The 13,796-nt window shown below is 38.5% G+C and overlaps 1 protein-coding gene across 3 annotated transcripts in view; it reads left to right on the forward strand.

Annotated features, from left to right (window-relative positions):
* Positions 1 to 13,796, forward strand: part of HECW1 (HECT, C2 and WW domain containing E3 ubiquitin protein ligase 1) — a 504,763-nt gene that overhangs the window by 365,929 nt on the left and 125,038 nt on the right. For all 3 annotated transcript variants that reach the window (XM_082259512.1, XM_082259513.1, XM_082259514.1), the window contains one exon: positions 11,327 to 11,402. In XM_082259512.1, coding sequence (XP_082115638.1) covers positions 11,327 to 11,402 — 76 coding nt within the window. The remainder of the gene's footprint in view (positions 1 to 11,326; positions 11,403 to 13,796) is intronic.

Raw genomic sequence — 13,796 nt, forward strand, 5'->3', positions numbered from 1 at the left:
AAAAGGTAAACAAGAAACTTTAGGCATTTCATTATGAAATAGTAAATTATTACATTTCTGTATTTGGTACTTTTGGTCTGCATCAGTTTGACTCACTGCTCAAAGTTAGACTGATTTGTCTGTATCCAGCCTTCCCTTCTTCCCTAATACTAATGATAACGATATTATTCCATAGGCAGAGTGGACATGAATTAAACTCTGGTAAGCAGATATGTCCTCATGTTGAACTTGGCACTACCTTCCCCAACCTCCCAAGCCTCACCTTTGGTCAATGAAGCTACTCACTTTAGTGTTCAGGACTCTGGCCAATGCCCCCTGGCTGAGAGTGCAAGGGGAAAGTTAATCTGGATTTTCTCTGTAAACTGCTATTGTTTCCTCGGAGACAGGCTCTTAGCTTTAATGCTCCCCCTCCCTTCTCCATAGGTACAAACATTCAAGTCTTCCCATTGCAAACTCATTTGGAGTATGATGCTTTATTAAAGAAAACTTTGGTGGCCAGGTTGTGCATGCACAGCCAATCACTGTTTAATCTTTATAGGCTGCTTAAAATATCAGATGTTTGCAATATTACCTTCTACCTGAATCTATATAATCCTAAACAGAGATGCACACGCCTTATGCATGTCTGCACTCCACCACTTCACTACTGGAATTAGTCCTAACCAGAATCAATTCACAGCTAATAAGTATCAGATTGCATTCTCTTGCCCATGATGGATTACATTGCACATCTTCCTATAAATAATGCATTGCAATTGGCTCAATTTACAAAGCTGAAATACCAGGACAAGGATCCTTTTTTTTTTTTTTTTAAATTACACTTATTTTCAGCTGAGTCCAAGAAAACATGAAACTTAGAGTCGCATGACTGAAAATAAAGGTTCTTAGCCTTATGTAAAGCTTTGTGAGTTTACATATTTGTTACCTTTTGACATTCCTCCTCATTAGCTTCTACAAACTACATAAAACAGATGATAATATTACTTTAGACTCTCACAATTATGAGAAGTAGCCCTGCTATTTTAGCTGCATCAAAACTATTGTCCCTGATTATCACCATAGACAGACATGGGGGTCAATTACATGTCCAAGTTGGAACCTTTTGGTAAACAGTGATGTATTTTCCATTAGGTGTAGATGCTTTTTTACCAACATGATTTTAACTGAAGTAGTTGTTCGGTCTTTAGTTGGTTAGTCTTTCCCTCCAGGCCTATTCACAGGATCATAAGTTGACGTTGTAGAAAGGGGCAACCTGGTGGCAAAGTTACCACTCTGTCTTTCCAAATGGAACAACAGATTTTCTTGTCACTGTCTCATGCCCATTAGCAGATATAATCCTTAACCTCCCTGGCGGTATGATTATGTCAGGAATTACATACCAAAAGCGGTACAATTGTTTTCATGGAAATTTGGCGTTATGTATTATAGGCCTACAATTCTTAGTAATTACTGACTTAAACCTGACCAAAACAAGAGTCTAGTGATAAATTTGAAACACAAACGCATGAATTATAATCGAATCAATAATATAATTTTATTATTTAATATATAATCTATATAATAAAATTATATTATTGATTAGATTATAATTCATGCATTATATATTATATATATATATGTGTGTGTGTATGTGTATATATATATATATATATATATATATACACACACACACATATATATATATATATATATATATATATATATATATGTGTAATATATAACGCATGAATTATAATTGAATCAATAATATAATTTTATATATATATATATATATATATATATATATATATATATATATATATATATGTGTGTGTGTGCATATATATATATATACACATATATATATGCATACATATATATACCGGTATATATATATACATATATATGCATATATATATATATATGTGTATATATATATGTGTATATATGTATATATATATATATATGCGTATATATGCATATATATATATATATATATATATATGCATATATATATATATGCATATATATATATATATATACATATATATATATAATATAAAATGTGTTATGTGTTTTGTGCAACGTTTTTTTTTTTTTTTTTTTTTTGAATTTCCCTCCCTAGTTCCGCTCCCATGCAGCATTGCTGCTGCAGAGAACGGAACTAGGAAGTGATCAGACCGACGGTGGACGGAGGAGCGGCGGGACTCTCTGCTGGCGATCTCAGCAATGAGAGATCATCGCTGGATCGCCAGGATAAGGTAAGAGAACACCGCCGCGCTCTCTGCCTATCCACCTCGAGCGTGACTCGGGGTTACCGCTCCTGATATGAAAAACCAACCCCGAGTCACGCTCGGGATTACCGCCTAGGAGGTTAAACAATTAAGAAAAAAACAAAGACTTAAGAAAAAAAATGAATTTAATTTTTCTTAATTATTTAATTGTTTTTTTGTCTTAACCTTTAGCCAATGAAAATAACATATATTACTCATGTAGCTACTAATGGAAAGCATATTTTCTATTATTTGATTTTATGTAGAGGTTTAAGAAAGATCAAATGAAGATTTGATAAAATGCTTTTTATATCTGATGGAGTACACAGAGTAGGGTTTAGGTTTATGCATATCTTTATTGTTGTAAATTTTGAAGCTGGTACTCTTGTTACTCCTTTGGAAGGCAAGCTGTGCTTCGGGATGTGACCAGGTGTTTTGAGTTTATGTTGTAGTTTGTTGTAAAGTGCCTATAAGAACCTTTCTTCTCTTGGGCCTTCTCCATCTTAAGACTAAGCCCTTTTGAGTGAAACGTGTTGGTGGGTTGGTCCTAGGGTGGGAACTGTCCTTGCAATGCCTGTGGATGTATCATACAATAAACATGGATTCAGTGACCCTTCTGGTGAGTGGCGGCTCTCTATTTCTACATAAAGTTAGGGACTATCCTAACCCTTCTTCACTCTAGTTAGGCAGAAGTACATTAATAACAAGCCTGGTCAAACAGAACTTCAAGTCCTTTGGAAAATATGACAGTTTACATATATTTATTTCAACTGTGATTTTAGCTGGTTGCCTGGAGGTCAGCTTTAAGTACAAAAAGCCAGAAATAGCATCTACAGTCACAGAATTATGTCTGATAAGATCTATGACCTTGCCTCATTTCTCTTTGTTGTATATACCATACCCTCTCAGTACGTCCTTCTAGGCATTTATATAATGTTCAGCTTTGAAATGAAGTATCTTTCAAATCAAGTTAGAATCATAAACAACTTTGTGGCTAAAGGATGCAATGTAGTAATCTATATAAGACATAGTACTTGGCACGTTTAGAACAAAAAGTGAGTAAAAAAATAAAATCAAAATGCAAATCTTTTAGCATCTCTGTCCTCAGCCTTCATGGGATTTGTGTGTCAACCATTTAAAATCTAATTGTGTTAGCATAATATTAAGGCTCAATTCACACCTGAGCGTATCATTTTCAGGCATTTTTTAGAGGTGTTTGGAGGCAGGAAAAGAAGAAGCAGGAAAAGATGTACTTTTTTGAGCTTTGGCGTTTTGCTTCAGGCGACAAACGCTCATTGAAATGAATGGCATTTTGCTTTTTGGGCATCTTGAGACTTCAGAGATGAGCGTTTTATGAGCTGCAAAACACTCAGGTGTGAACAGGGCCTAAGGCTATACAGTCTGGTGCATTAAAGGGGCAACACAAGACAGTGAGGGTGGAAAGTAGAAATCAGACCCAGCACAAAGAATACATTTAGGGCTTGTTCACACCAGCTCATTGCATTGAAACTAGCACAGTTAGATGTATATGTTATGCACCTAATGTGCGTTGTTGCATTGAGATTCCAAATATTTTGAATGGTATCCCAACGCTTTTAAATAATGCACCTGAACTGCAGGGCACTGCAGCATACCCCAAGGCGCAATGTTCCATTAATTACCTTTCTTACCTGCATCATGCTATTGGAAATCCTATAGTCTGCATCCTCCTGGCTTCTATTTCAATCCTCATTTTCTACACAGGAAGCTATTCCTGGCCACTATTAAGAAGTGCTGCTCCTTTATTCCACTGCAGATCTCATCTCCGTTTTGTCGCCAGCACTCTCCACAGTAGTGGTGCTCAACCTGCAAGTTGCTGTGTTTCAGCCCCTAAATCAGGTCAAAAGCACAGTGGGCATGCCAGTGGCTTATGCAGATCCCAGCCAATTCCAGTGCTGAAAACAATGGTCTAGCTTTAAGACCAGGAGTGGAATCAATCAGCATCTGGGCATATGCTCCTGCTACAGAGCACTCTATAAAAGTGCCCGTGGAAGGTACTGTAAACACAGTTTAATATCACATTTCTTCCTAAAATTCTAAGTTTTGGGCAGAGTATGTTTCCCCTACAGCAATAGCTCCATACTACAGTGATCTATTGCTGGCTAATTACAGCCAACCAGAAATTGATCACTATTACAAGCTGCATAGCAAGCTGGATCAAGTCTCCACAACGCCTCCACCATGTAGAAAATGTGTAAAAAAAAAAAAACAAAACACAATTAATAATTGAATAAAGTAATTAATTTGGTCAAAAAAGTCCCTTTCCCCTTTCATTCCAAACTGCCAGCTATTTGGATAACATTGGCTAACACTTGCATAAGTAAGCACTTTGTCATTCACAGCTTGGAAAATTGCAAAACTGTAAAAATGTCATCACTGTGCTGATTCCTGTCCACAAAACCCAACTTTAGCTTATCTTAACTACCTGACGACCAGCGACATACCGGTATGTCGCTGGATGCGTATACGGGGATGATGCCTTCAGGAGCAGGTATCATTCTAATACCATTTTTTTAGAGCCAGCGTACAGCTCTCTTGTAAAAGCAATCTTGGTGGCTAACTAGCCGCTGGGTTGCTTTTACAAGCAGCTGGAGGGAACGCCCCTCCTTCCACCTTCCACGGCTTCATCTGACTTTCCTGTCCCACTGGGACATCCAATCAACCAGCAGCTGCTTCCATCGGCTGATCATAGAGAAGAAAAAAAAACTGGAACCGAAATGGCTCTGTTAACCTCAATGATATAGGGAATTGGAAGCGAGGACCCAACATCACTTTCAGTTTAACCAGATGTAAACAGCGCCATTTTAAGAAATAAAAAGCATTTGCTCACACCGATCTTGGTGTGATCAAATGCTTTTAAGGGCCGAGAAGGGATCTGGGGTCTTATAGACCCCTGATCTCTCCAAAAAGAGTACCTGTCACATGCCTTTTGTAGTCAAAAGGGATGTTTACATGACAGCAATAAAAAGGAAAAAAAAATGAAAGCGACAGTGTAAAAAAAAAAAAATATATATATATATATATTATATATATTTATTAAAATTAGACTTATGTGCTTTTACCGGTGTTATGTACCATCTCGATATACATTTATAGTTAATTTCAATAGTGTTTACATCTACTGCGGAATGATGTACGGCTCTCAGTATAGCATTCATTTTGTGCTCTTTTAAACGTGATCCTATCTCTTTTTTCCAAGTTTCTATGAATGGAGGTTTCTACAGGCCCACCATCGCAGTTAACATCTTGTATATCAAAGATATACTGTGTTTTACTTTTGTTAGTGCATTCATATCTTTCTCAGATCTGATGGGTTGAGGTAAGGATCTCACAGAATGTTTTAACTGACGATCTCCATTCATTCAAATGTCATGTTTCCTCCCCTAGTGTTGAATTCATGGTATGATCTGATCTTTCCATTGTGTATTATATCTTTTAACTGAGTGTTTTTTACCCAGTTCCTAAATTGTTTCTCATTTCCTGGTGCATAATATTTTGTGCCTGCTAATGGTATTAACAGAGAGTTTTTTGTCCCATATGGTTTGTCTATAAATCATGTCCCAGATTTTGTATACAACTCCCGTCATTTCATGTGTGTCTTCATGTATTTGACTATATTTTGGTGGAATCCAAATATTATTATTTAATTGTGCTCGATTTAGTGTGTTTTCTATCTTCTTAACCCATCTTTTGTCTACTCTATCATATGTGAAATTATAACTGCAGTGTAATATCTTTTAATGTCTGGTCCTGCTAATCCCCCCTGTGATTTATCTCTGCTGAGAGCCTTACATTGTATTCTAGGCCTTTTACCCTGCAAAGTTTTTTTTTAAGAATACCGCTGGAATAGCGATTGGTAACACTTTAAATCTATATAGCATTTTGGGCAGTACTATCATTTTGATTATATTTATTCTCCCCAACGATGAGAGTTGGCGACTTGATATTTTTTTGATGTCTACTTTTATCTCATTTAGCATAGGTATATACAGCTGCAAGAAGAGTATGTGAACCCTTTGGAATGATATGGATTTCTGCACAAATTGGTCATAAAATGTGATCTGATCATCACCCGATTGAGATGCTGTGGCATGACCTCAAGAAAGAGATTCACACCAGAAATCCCAAGAATATTGCTGAACTGAAACAGTTCTGTACAGAGGAATGGTCAAGAATTACTCCTGACCGTTGTGCACGTCTGATCTGCAACTACAGGAAACGTTTGATTGAAGTTATTGCTGCCAAAGGAGGCTCAACCAGTTATTAAATCCAAGGGTTCACATACTTTTTCCACCTGCGCTGTGAATGTTTACATGGTGTGTTCAATAAAAAAATGCCAACATTTCATTCTTTGTGTGTTATTAGTTTAAGCAGATTGTGATTGTCTATTGTTGTGACTTAGATGATGATCAGATCACATTTTATGACCAATTTGTGCAGAAATCCATATCATTCCAAAGGGTTCACATACTTTTTCTTGCAGCTGTTGTTAATGTGATAGAGGCTTTTTAGTGATGGAGTTAAATATATCCCAAGGTATTTTAGTTTTGATTTTGCCCAAGTGAATGGAAATTCCCTCTATAGTGCCAGTTCTTCTGTCTTACTTAGCCTAATGTTCAATATTTCTGACTTTATTGGGTTGATCTTAAAGTTTGATAATTCCCCATATTTCTTTAACTCTTTTATGGCATTTGGGAGGGTTATTCTAGGAATAGGGATGAAGAACAGAACATCGTCTGCATAAGCTGCAACTTTATGTTAATCCTGTCCAACGTTTACTCCCCTATGTCTACATTTTTCCTTATTGTCGCCAGTAATGGCTCTAATGACAGAATGAACAACAGAGGCGAGAAAGGACAACCCTGTCTCGTCCCGTTGCACATTTCAAACTGGGGTAACAGGGTAACCATTTACCTTTACCAATGCTTTTGGATTCCTATACAATGCTCTTATCCATTGGGTCATTCTCGGCCCAATGCCTAGATTCTCTATTGTTTCCAGCCTAAACTCCCAGCCCACCCTGTCAAATGCTTTCTCAGCGTCTATTGACAGCAGGAGGGCTTGGGTATTAAAGCCTCTAGATTTGTGTAAGAGCAATAGAGCTCTAATCCCATTATGTTTCCCCTCTCTACCTGGAATAAATCCTGTCTGATCTGCATGGATCCACTCTACCATTAAATCTTTTAATCGAGTTGCTAAAACGTTTGCGAATAGTTTTGTATCAGCATTTAACAGTGCTATTGGTCTATAACTAGAACATAAAGTTACATCTTTTCCCTCTTTAAGTATTACCATTATGTGAGCCTGCAGTGATTTTCCTCTCATCTTCCCCTTCTGTCCTATTCCATTCATGTATATGCAAAGTTTTGGAACTAATAATTCCTTAAACCCTCTATAGCAGTGGTAGTGAACCTTGGCATCCCAGATGTTTTTAAACTACATTTCCCATAATCCTCATGCACTCTGCAGTGTAGTTGAGTATCATGGGAAATGTAGGTCCAAAACATCTGGATTGCCAAGGTTCGCCATCACTGCTCTACAGTAATGGGTAGTATACCCTTCCAGTCCTGGACTTTTCCCAATCCGTGAATTTTTGAATGCCTCCATTATGTCTTTTTGAGATATTGGTATCTCTAGAGCAGATAGCTTATCTGTTGTGGCTCCCTTAATTTGTCTCTTTTAAGTACTAGGGCTAAAGTGGTTGTAAAGAGATACACAGAGATGAAACAAGCCTTCCTACATAAGCTTTACTTATTTATTTGCAGCCATTTCTTCTCTACAATCCTTCAAAAGTGCAGATTTGTGATAAAATCCTTCTGCATCTGTGAGGAGCAGAGAGGAGGGGATGAGGCTGAGCTGAAGTTACAGTGTGTGAGTCCACACACTGCACTGAAATGAAAGAAGGATACAGAACTGCATTCTGAATAGACAAGCTGCGTGCTGAGCTCCCTCCCCGTCACAAAGTTATGCTGATAACAGAGGAACAAAGCACCAGAGAGAATTGACACTTAGAGCTTTAGAGATAGGCAAGTGAACACTAAAGATATATGTGCTTAGTTCAGATTTCAGAACTGAGGCTTACAACCACTTTATGTTTCTCTGACTGACCACTGCGTCTACGGTCCTCAACATTGCACATTTCTTTGTTCTTCCACAAAAGAGCTTGAACAGCACATCTTGAAACTCCAGTTTGCTTTGAAATCTTTTCCTGGGAGAGACCTTGCTGATGCAGTATAACTACCTTGTATCTTTTTGCTGTGCTAAATCTTGCCATGGTGTATGACCTGTGATATGAAATTGTCTTCCACAACCTCACCTTAGTAGCAGAGTTTGGCTGTTCTGCATAAGGTTTAAGACTCCTACACAGCTGTTTCTGTTTCAGTTAATGACTGTATTTCTACAAATTGATGATCATTAGCACCTGCTTGGCATAATTGATTAATTATACACCTGACTCTAATCCAACAAAATTCATAGAAACATAGAAATATAGAAAAGTGATGGCAGAAAAAGACTGAGTAGTCAATCGAGTCTGCCCATTTTCTCTTTTTTTCAATACCTTCCTGACCTTGTGCAAGTATACAAAGTGTGCAAGTGTAAGAACTGATGCTGGTTATCAAATATTGATTTGATTTAGATTTTTCTTCTGTTCTCTTACTTTGCATTTTGTAAATTGATAAAAATAAATAATGAAAATATGAATTTTTGAAAGCATTCTTATTTACAGCATTTCTTCACACCTGCTTAAAACTTTTGCACAGTACTGTATACAGCAAACAGAGAAATGGAAACACCCTTCAAACAGATATATAAAACAGCAGCAAACAGAGTATATAGTTAATAAAAAAAAATATATATATATTATATACAGTATGAATCAGGGTTTACAGTTGGTAATAGGACAAGGGTCCAGGAGATTGGCCCCCAAACTCTATACTAGGGAGGGTTCTGCATAATGGACGATGTTACACTCTGTCTGTCACTCTTAATTAAACCCTTTCCCTACTGTTCAGCACATCGGTGCCCAGATCTAGCATTAGAGTGCTCAAGATAAGTTTCTCCTTACCTGGGTATAGATGCCTGTACTGTTTCCCAAGCAAACAATACTGTTCCTCTTTAGTGGGGTGAAATAGGGTTTGATCAGTGATCTCTCACCAACTTCAAGGGTGACAGCTGGTCTCCCTCTTTTCTCTTTCATTGGCTCAGCAAAGTCAACGGCAGCTTTATTATACCAGGAGATGTCTGCTACTTTGCATCCCTGATGCGATGGCGCAACATTCTACAAACAGCTTGCAGAACGGTCTGACTCCCACAATGTCCTCACCACATCTGCCCTTAGCCCGGGAACAGACCTTCCTTTTCCTCTCCACAGATCCCTGGTCAAGGTGATATAGGTAACATCTAACACAAGTCTTATGGCCCGTACACACGATCAGAAAATCGTAAAATACCACTTTCAAAGCGATCGTTTCATAATCTGATCATTAGTACACAGCTTTTGAAGGCCGATCACGACAATTCATGCAAAATGATCCAAAGTGACAAACATGAAATTTTTTCCTGTATGATACCAGATTTTTGTGAAATCAGTACAGTTGTCGTTCGAAAAAAAAATACACTAAAATACATTACATCACTTCCAAAAAAATTTTCTGTTGTACAAGAACTTTCGTAACTTAAGCAAACTCTTAATTTTCCATTTGAGGCTAGCATGCAAAAAAAAATAAAAAATGGACGATCATTTATCTGATAATCTCATCATGTGCATCAGGTATTAGTTGCACCCAGCAGGCTCTGTCCTTCCCACAGTCCACAGTAGTTCATTTTCTTGTTCTTCTCTGTGATTCTGGGTGGTAGGTGGGGCTTTCCTCCAGTTATTTCTGTGGCTGCATGCAGTCCTGCAGGTTGCCAATGCTCTGTCTCTCTCTTTGGCTGCATGCGGTCCTTAACAATTGTAGAGGAGGAGAGGAAGTGCAGAGCAGCAGGCAGTAATAGTAGCCAAGTCCCTGCTAAAAGACAGACAGCTGTGGACCAGTCGCTACAATACATTAATGTTTTCTTATTAATTAATTTGATTATATTTTCCAGGTTGTATCATGATATAAAGTGCTACTAATAGAAATTATTCTTTTTACCACACATTACCATGGATATGTAAGGGTCCCCTGACAAGGGTCTACAGAAGCTACTTCCTTAAAGTGGATCTAAAGGCAGAAAGTTTTTTACCTTAATGCATTTTTTGCAGCTTACCCTTATACTTTCCAGAGCTGTGCCAAGGATCAAGAGCTGAGGATCTTATGGCTCTTTCCCTCCTCATTGGCTCAGAGACAGCAGCGGGAGTCATTGGCTTCCACTGCTGTCAATCACAGCCTGAGAGGAGGGAGAAGGAGCAGGGTGAAAAGTGAGCCCACACAAGTGGCTCCATAGCAAGTGGCTTGCTATGGGAGTGCTCTGGGGGGGGGGGGTAGGAGCCAGGAGCTTAGGCGGGGGACCCTACAAGAGGAGGATCAAGGCTGCTCTGAGTAAAACCATTGCAGGGCAGGTAAGTATAACATGTTTGTTATTTTTTAAAAATAATATGTAATCCTTTATAATCTGTTTAAAAACAAAGGATGTTTGAAGTTGGTTACACGCATTACAGACATACAGTGATAAAAGTGCTGTAAGTACCTTTCTTGCAAAGCTGCATCATCTTACTATTCTAATAAATTGAGATTGTTCTCTCCCATTAGACAAGAATGTAGCAGAATGATCAACAACATTTTTCTTTGCAAATGTAATACATTGGGGTGCAATATCCATTCCTGTGAATTAGCCCAGCAGAGAGATATACTTTTCTATTAATAAAAGCATTGTCAGTCAAATCCTCATGTGACGTGGCCCTACATGTTTATTACTATGGAAGCCTTGAATCAATTAATGGACAGCAATCAAAGTATTGTATTATTGATCCCTTCTGAATGACATTAAAGGTTTAGTGTTAATGGAAACTATTATGGTATTGATTAGTATCTCACGCCATCTTTTCCTTCCAGATCTTCAAAAGTATCAACAATGAAGATACATCTCATGGGCAAGGAAGCCGTAGGCTCATCAGCTTTACTCTTTCAGGTAAATGTGAACTGTTTTACTTACTGAAGTACAATGTTTTATTCATGTGAGAACTGGCTAGGTTAGAAGTCATGATGGGTTCTTGCCACTGAGTCCTCTTATGAAGATAAAATAATTTCTTCAGTTTTGCCACACTGTTTTAATGTATATTGCTTTTCTATTATATAGTGCATACAGTATGTATCATATTTATCGGCGTATAACAACCTTATTATATAAGGGAAGTTTCAGGAACAAAACTTACATTTTAAATAAAGAACTTTGAAGCAAAATATGGGTCACTACCTATCAATGCAGCTTTATCAGTGCCCATCAATGCAGCCTCAACATTGCCCATCATTGCAGGGTGATCAGTGCCCATATGCAGCCTCACCATTGCCCATCATTGCAGCCTGATCTGTGCCCATATGCAACTCGCCATTGCTCATCATTGCAGCCTGATCTGTAGCCATATGCAGCCTCACCATTGCTCATTATTGCAGCCTGATCATTGCATTGCCCATATGCAGCCTTACCATTGCCTATCAATGCAGCCTGATCTGGGCCCAAATGCAGCATCACCATTGCCCATCAATGCAGCCTGATCTGTGCCCATATGCAGCCTCACCATTGCCCTTCATTGCAGCCTGATCTGTGCCCCTATGCAGCCTCAACATTGCCCATCAATGCAGACTGAACAGTGTCGGATCATACAAAGGGAACTCCTGTTTACTCAGTGCTCGTAGTCACACACAGTCCTGCCTCCTTGGTCGGCTCTTATGATAGACAGAATACTGTTCCACTGCCAGGACATGTGATGTCTATCCTAAGAGCCGGTCCAGGAGGCGGGACTGTGTGACTGCGAGCACCGAAGACAGCGGAGATCCCGGCTTTGTGTGCGCTCGCCCCCACCTTCCCCTCCATGGCAGCCAGGTACAAAATTGGCGTATAACATGCTCACACAATTTGCCCCCTATTTTCAGGGTGAAAAAGTATGTGTTATACGCCGATAAATATGGTAATTAAAGCCAGATCCAATTTTTTTGTAAAGGAAAAAGGACTCAGGTTGGTAAAAGACACATGTCCATTGATTTCAACCAATGGAAAAAATAAATAAATAAACTGAAAACCTGCAACCACTGAATCCAAAAGACACAGTTGATCAAGAGGAAGGCTGCATTTAAACATGCTTAAACTCTGCATTTTAAAGTGACACTAAACCCACAAAAAAAAATAAAAAACTGTCTGTATGTATATGCAGTAAAGCATGATTGTTATACTCACTGGTATAATCTCACTCACAAGGAGTTAATCCTCTGCATTGTGTAAAAAGGCTGTTTGATCCTGTCTTCTCTGATCCTCCCCATCTTACACAATCCCCAAATCCTCTCCTGATAAAACAGAGCCTTGGGGGCAAGCTGCACATCCTCAGTTTGGTGTGTATTGCTAGAGAGTTTTATTTTTTGTTCTTGGGAGGGTGCATGTGATCAGCATAGAGCTAATCAGCACTGTCCAGACAGAGGGTCAGGGGTCCTGCAGCCTCATAGGACAATCAGGGGAGAATGAAAACTCCTCCAACAAGCTTTATCCAGTGCTCGGCCGGACAGTGATAGAAGTCACAAGACTATCTAACTGCTGATGAGAAAAGGTATTTAGCAGTTTATATTTACTAAAACTATTGCATTCCCATGATCTGTGTACTGTGGGAGACAAGATATAGTGAATACAGGGTCCTGGGTTTAGTAACATTTTAACACACTTGTTGGAATGCTCTAAAACACATGTGTAATCAAAGGCAGTGCTGATAGATAGAACCAATTTTGAAAATAGATACATAGATAGATATTAGAATAGATAAATAAATATGTATTTTAACTGGTTGATGCCAGTACATTTACTGCAGCAGGGCGGCACAGGCTGGATCATGATCATGTACGTCACACAGCCTCCACCAGGTTAGGGGCGCTCAGCTCACCACTCCTGCGCCTGCCATTTGCACCAGTACCCGGCCTCTTTAGATGGGTGAAGGGTCACGTGATCGCTATGAAATCACATGACAACAATATCAACAAAGCTGTTATGAATGAATGTATTGGCTTACAGATATCTCATGGTACCTGGGCCAGTCACAGCACCCCGTACCGTGTGATAGCTGTGGGCCAATCACAGCACACAATAATAAATCACAGCTGTTATAGTTCAAAACATTGCTGTTACAGTGGACATCACTGTAACAGTAATCAAAGTGTAAAAAAAAAAAGACCATGACTAACCCCCATAGTAGTACAATGTCACTATGGGGATGAAAGTAAGATAAAGAAATAGTAAAAACAAAAAAACGTTTAAAAAAATTTAATAAAAATTGTATTTTTTTTTTCTTAACATACTTTCACCAGTCATTATCCCTAATCACCA

The sequence above is a fragment of the Pelophylax lessonae genome (genome assembly GCF_965119305.1).
Source record: "Pelophylax lessonae genome assembly, chromosome: 5".
NCBI classification, from domain to species: Eukaryota; Metazoa; Chordata; class Amphibia; order Anura; family Ranidae; genus Pelophylax; species Pelophylax lessonae.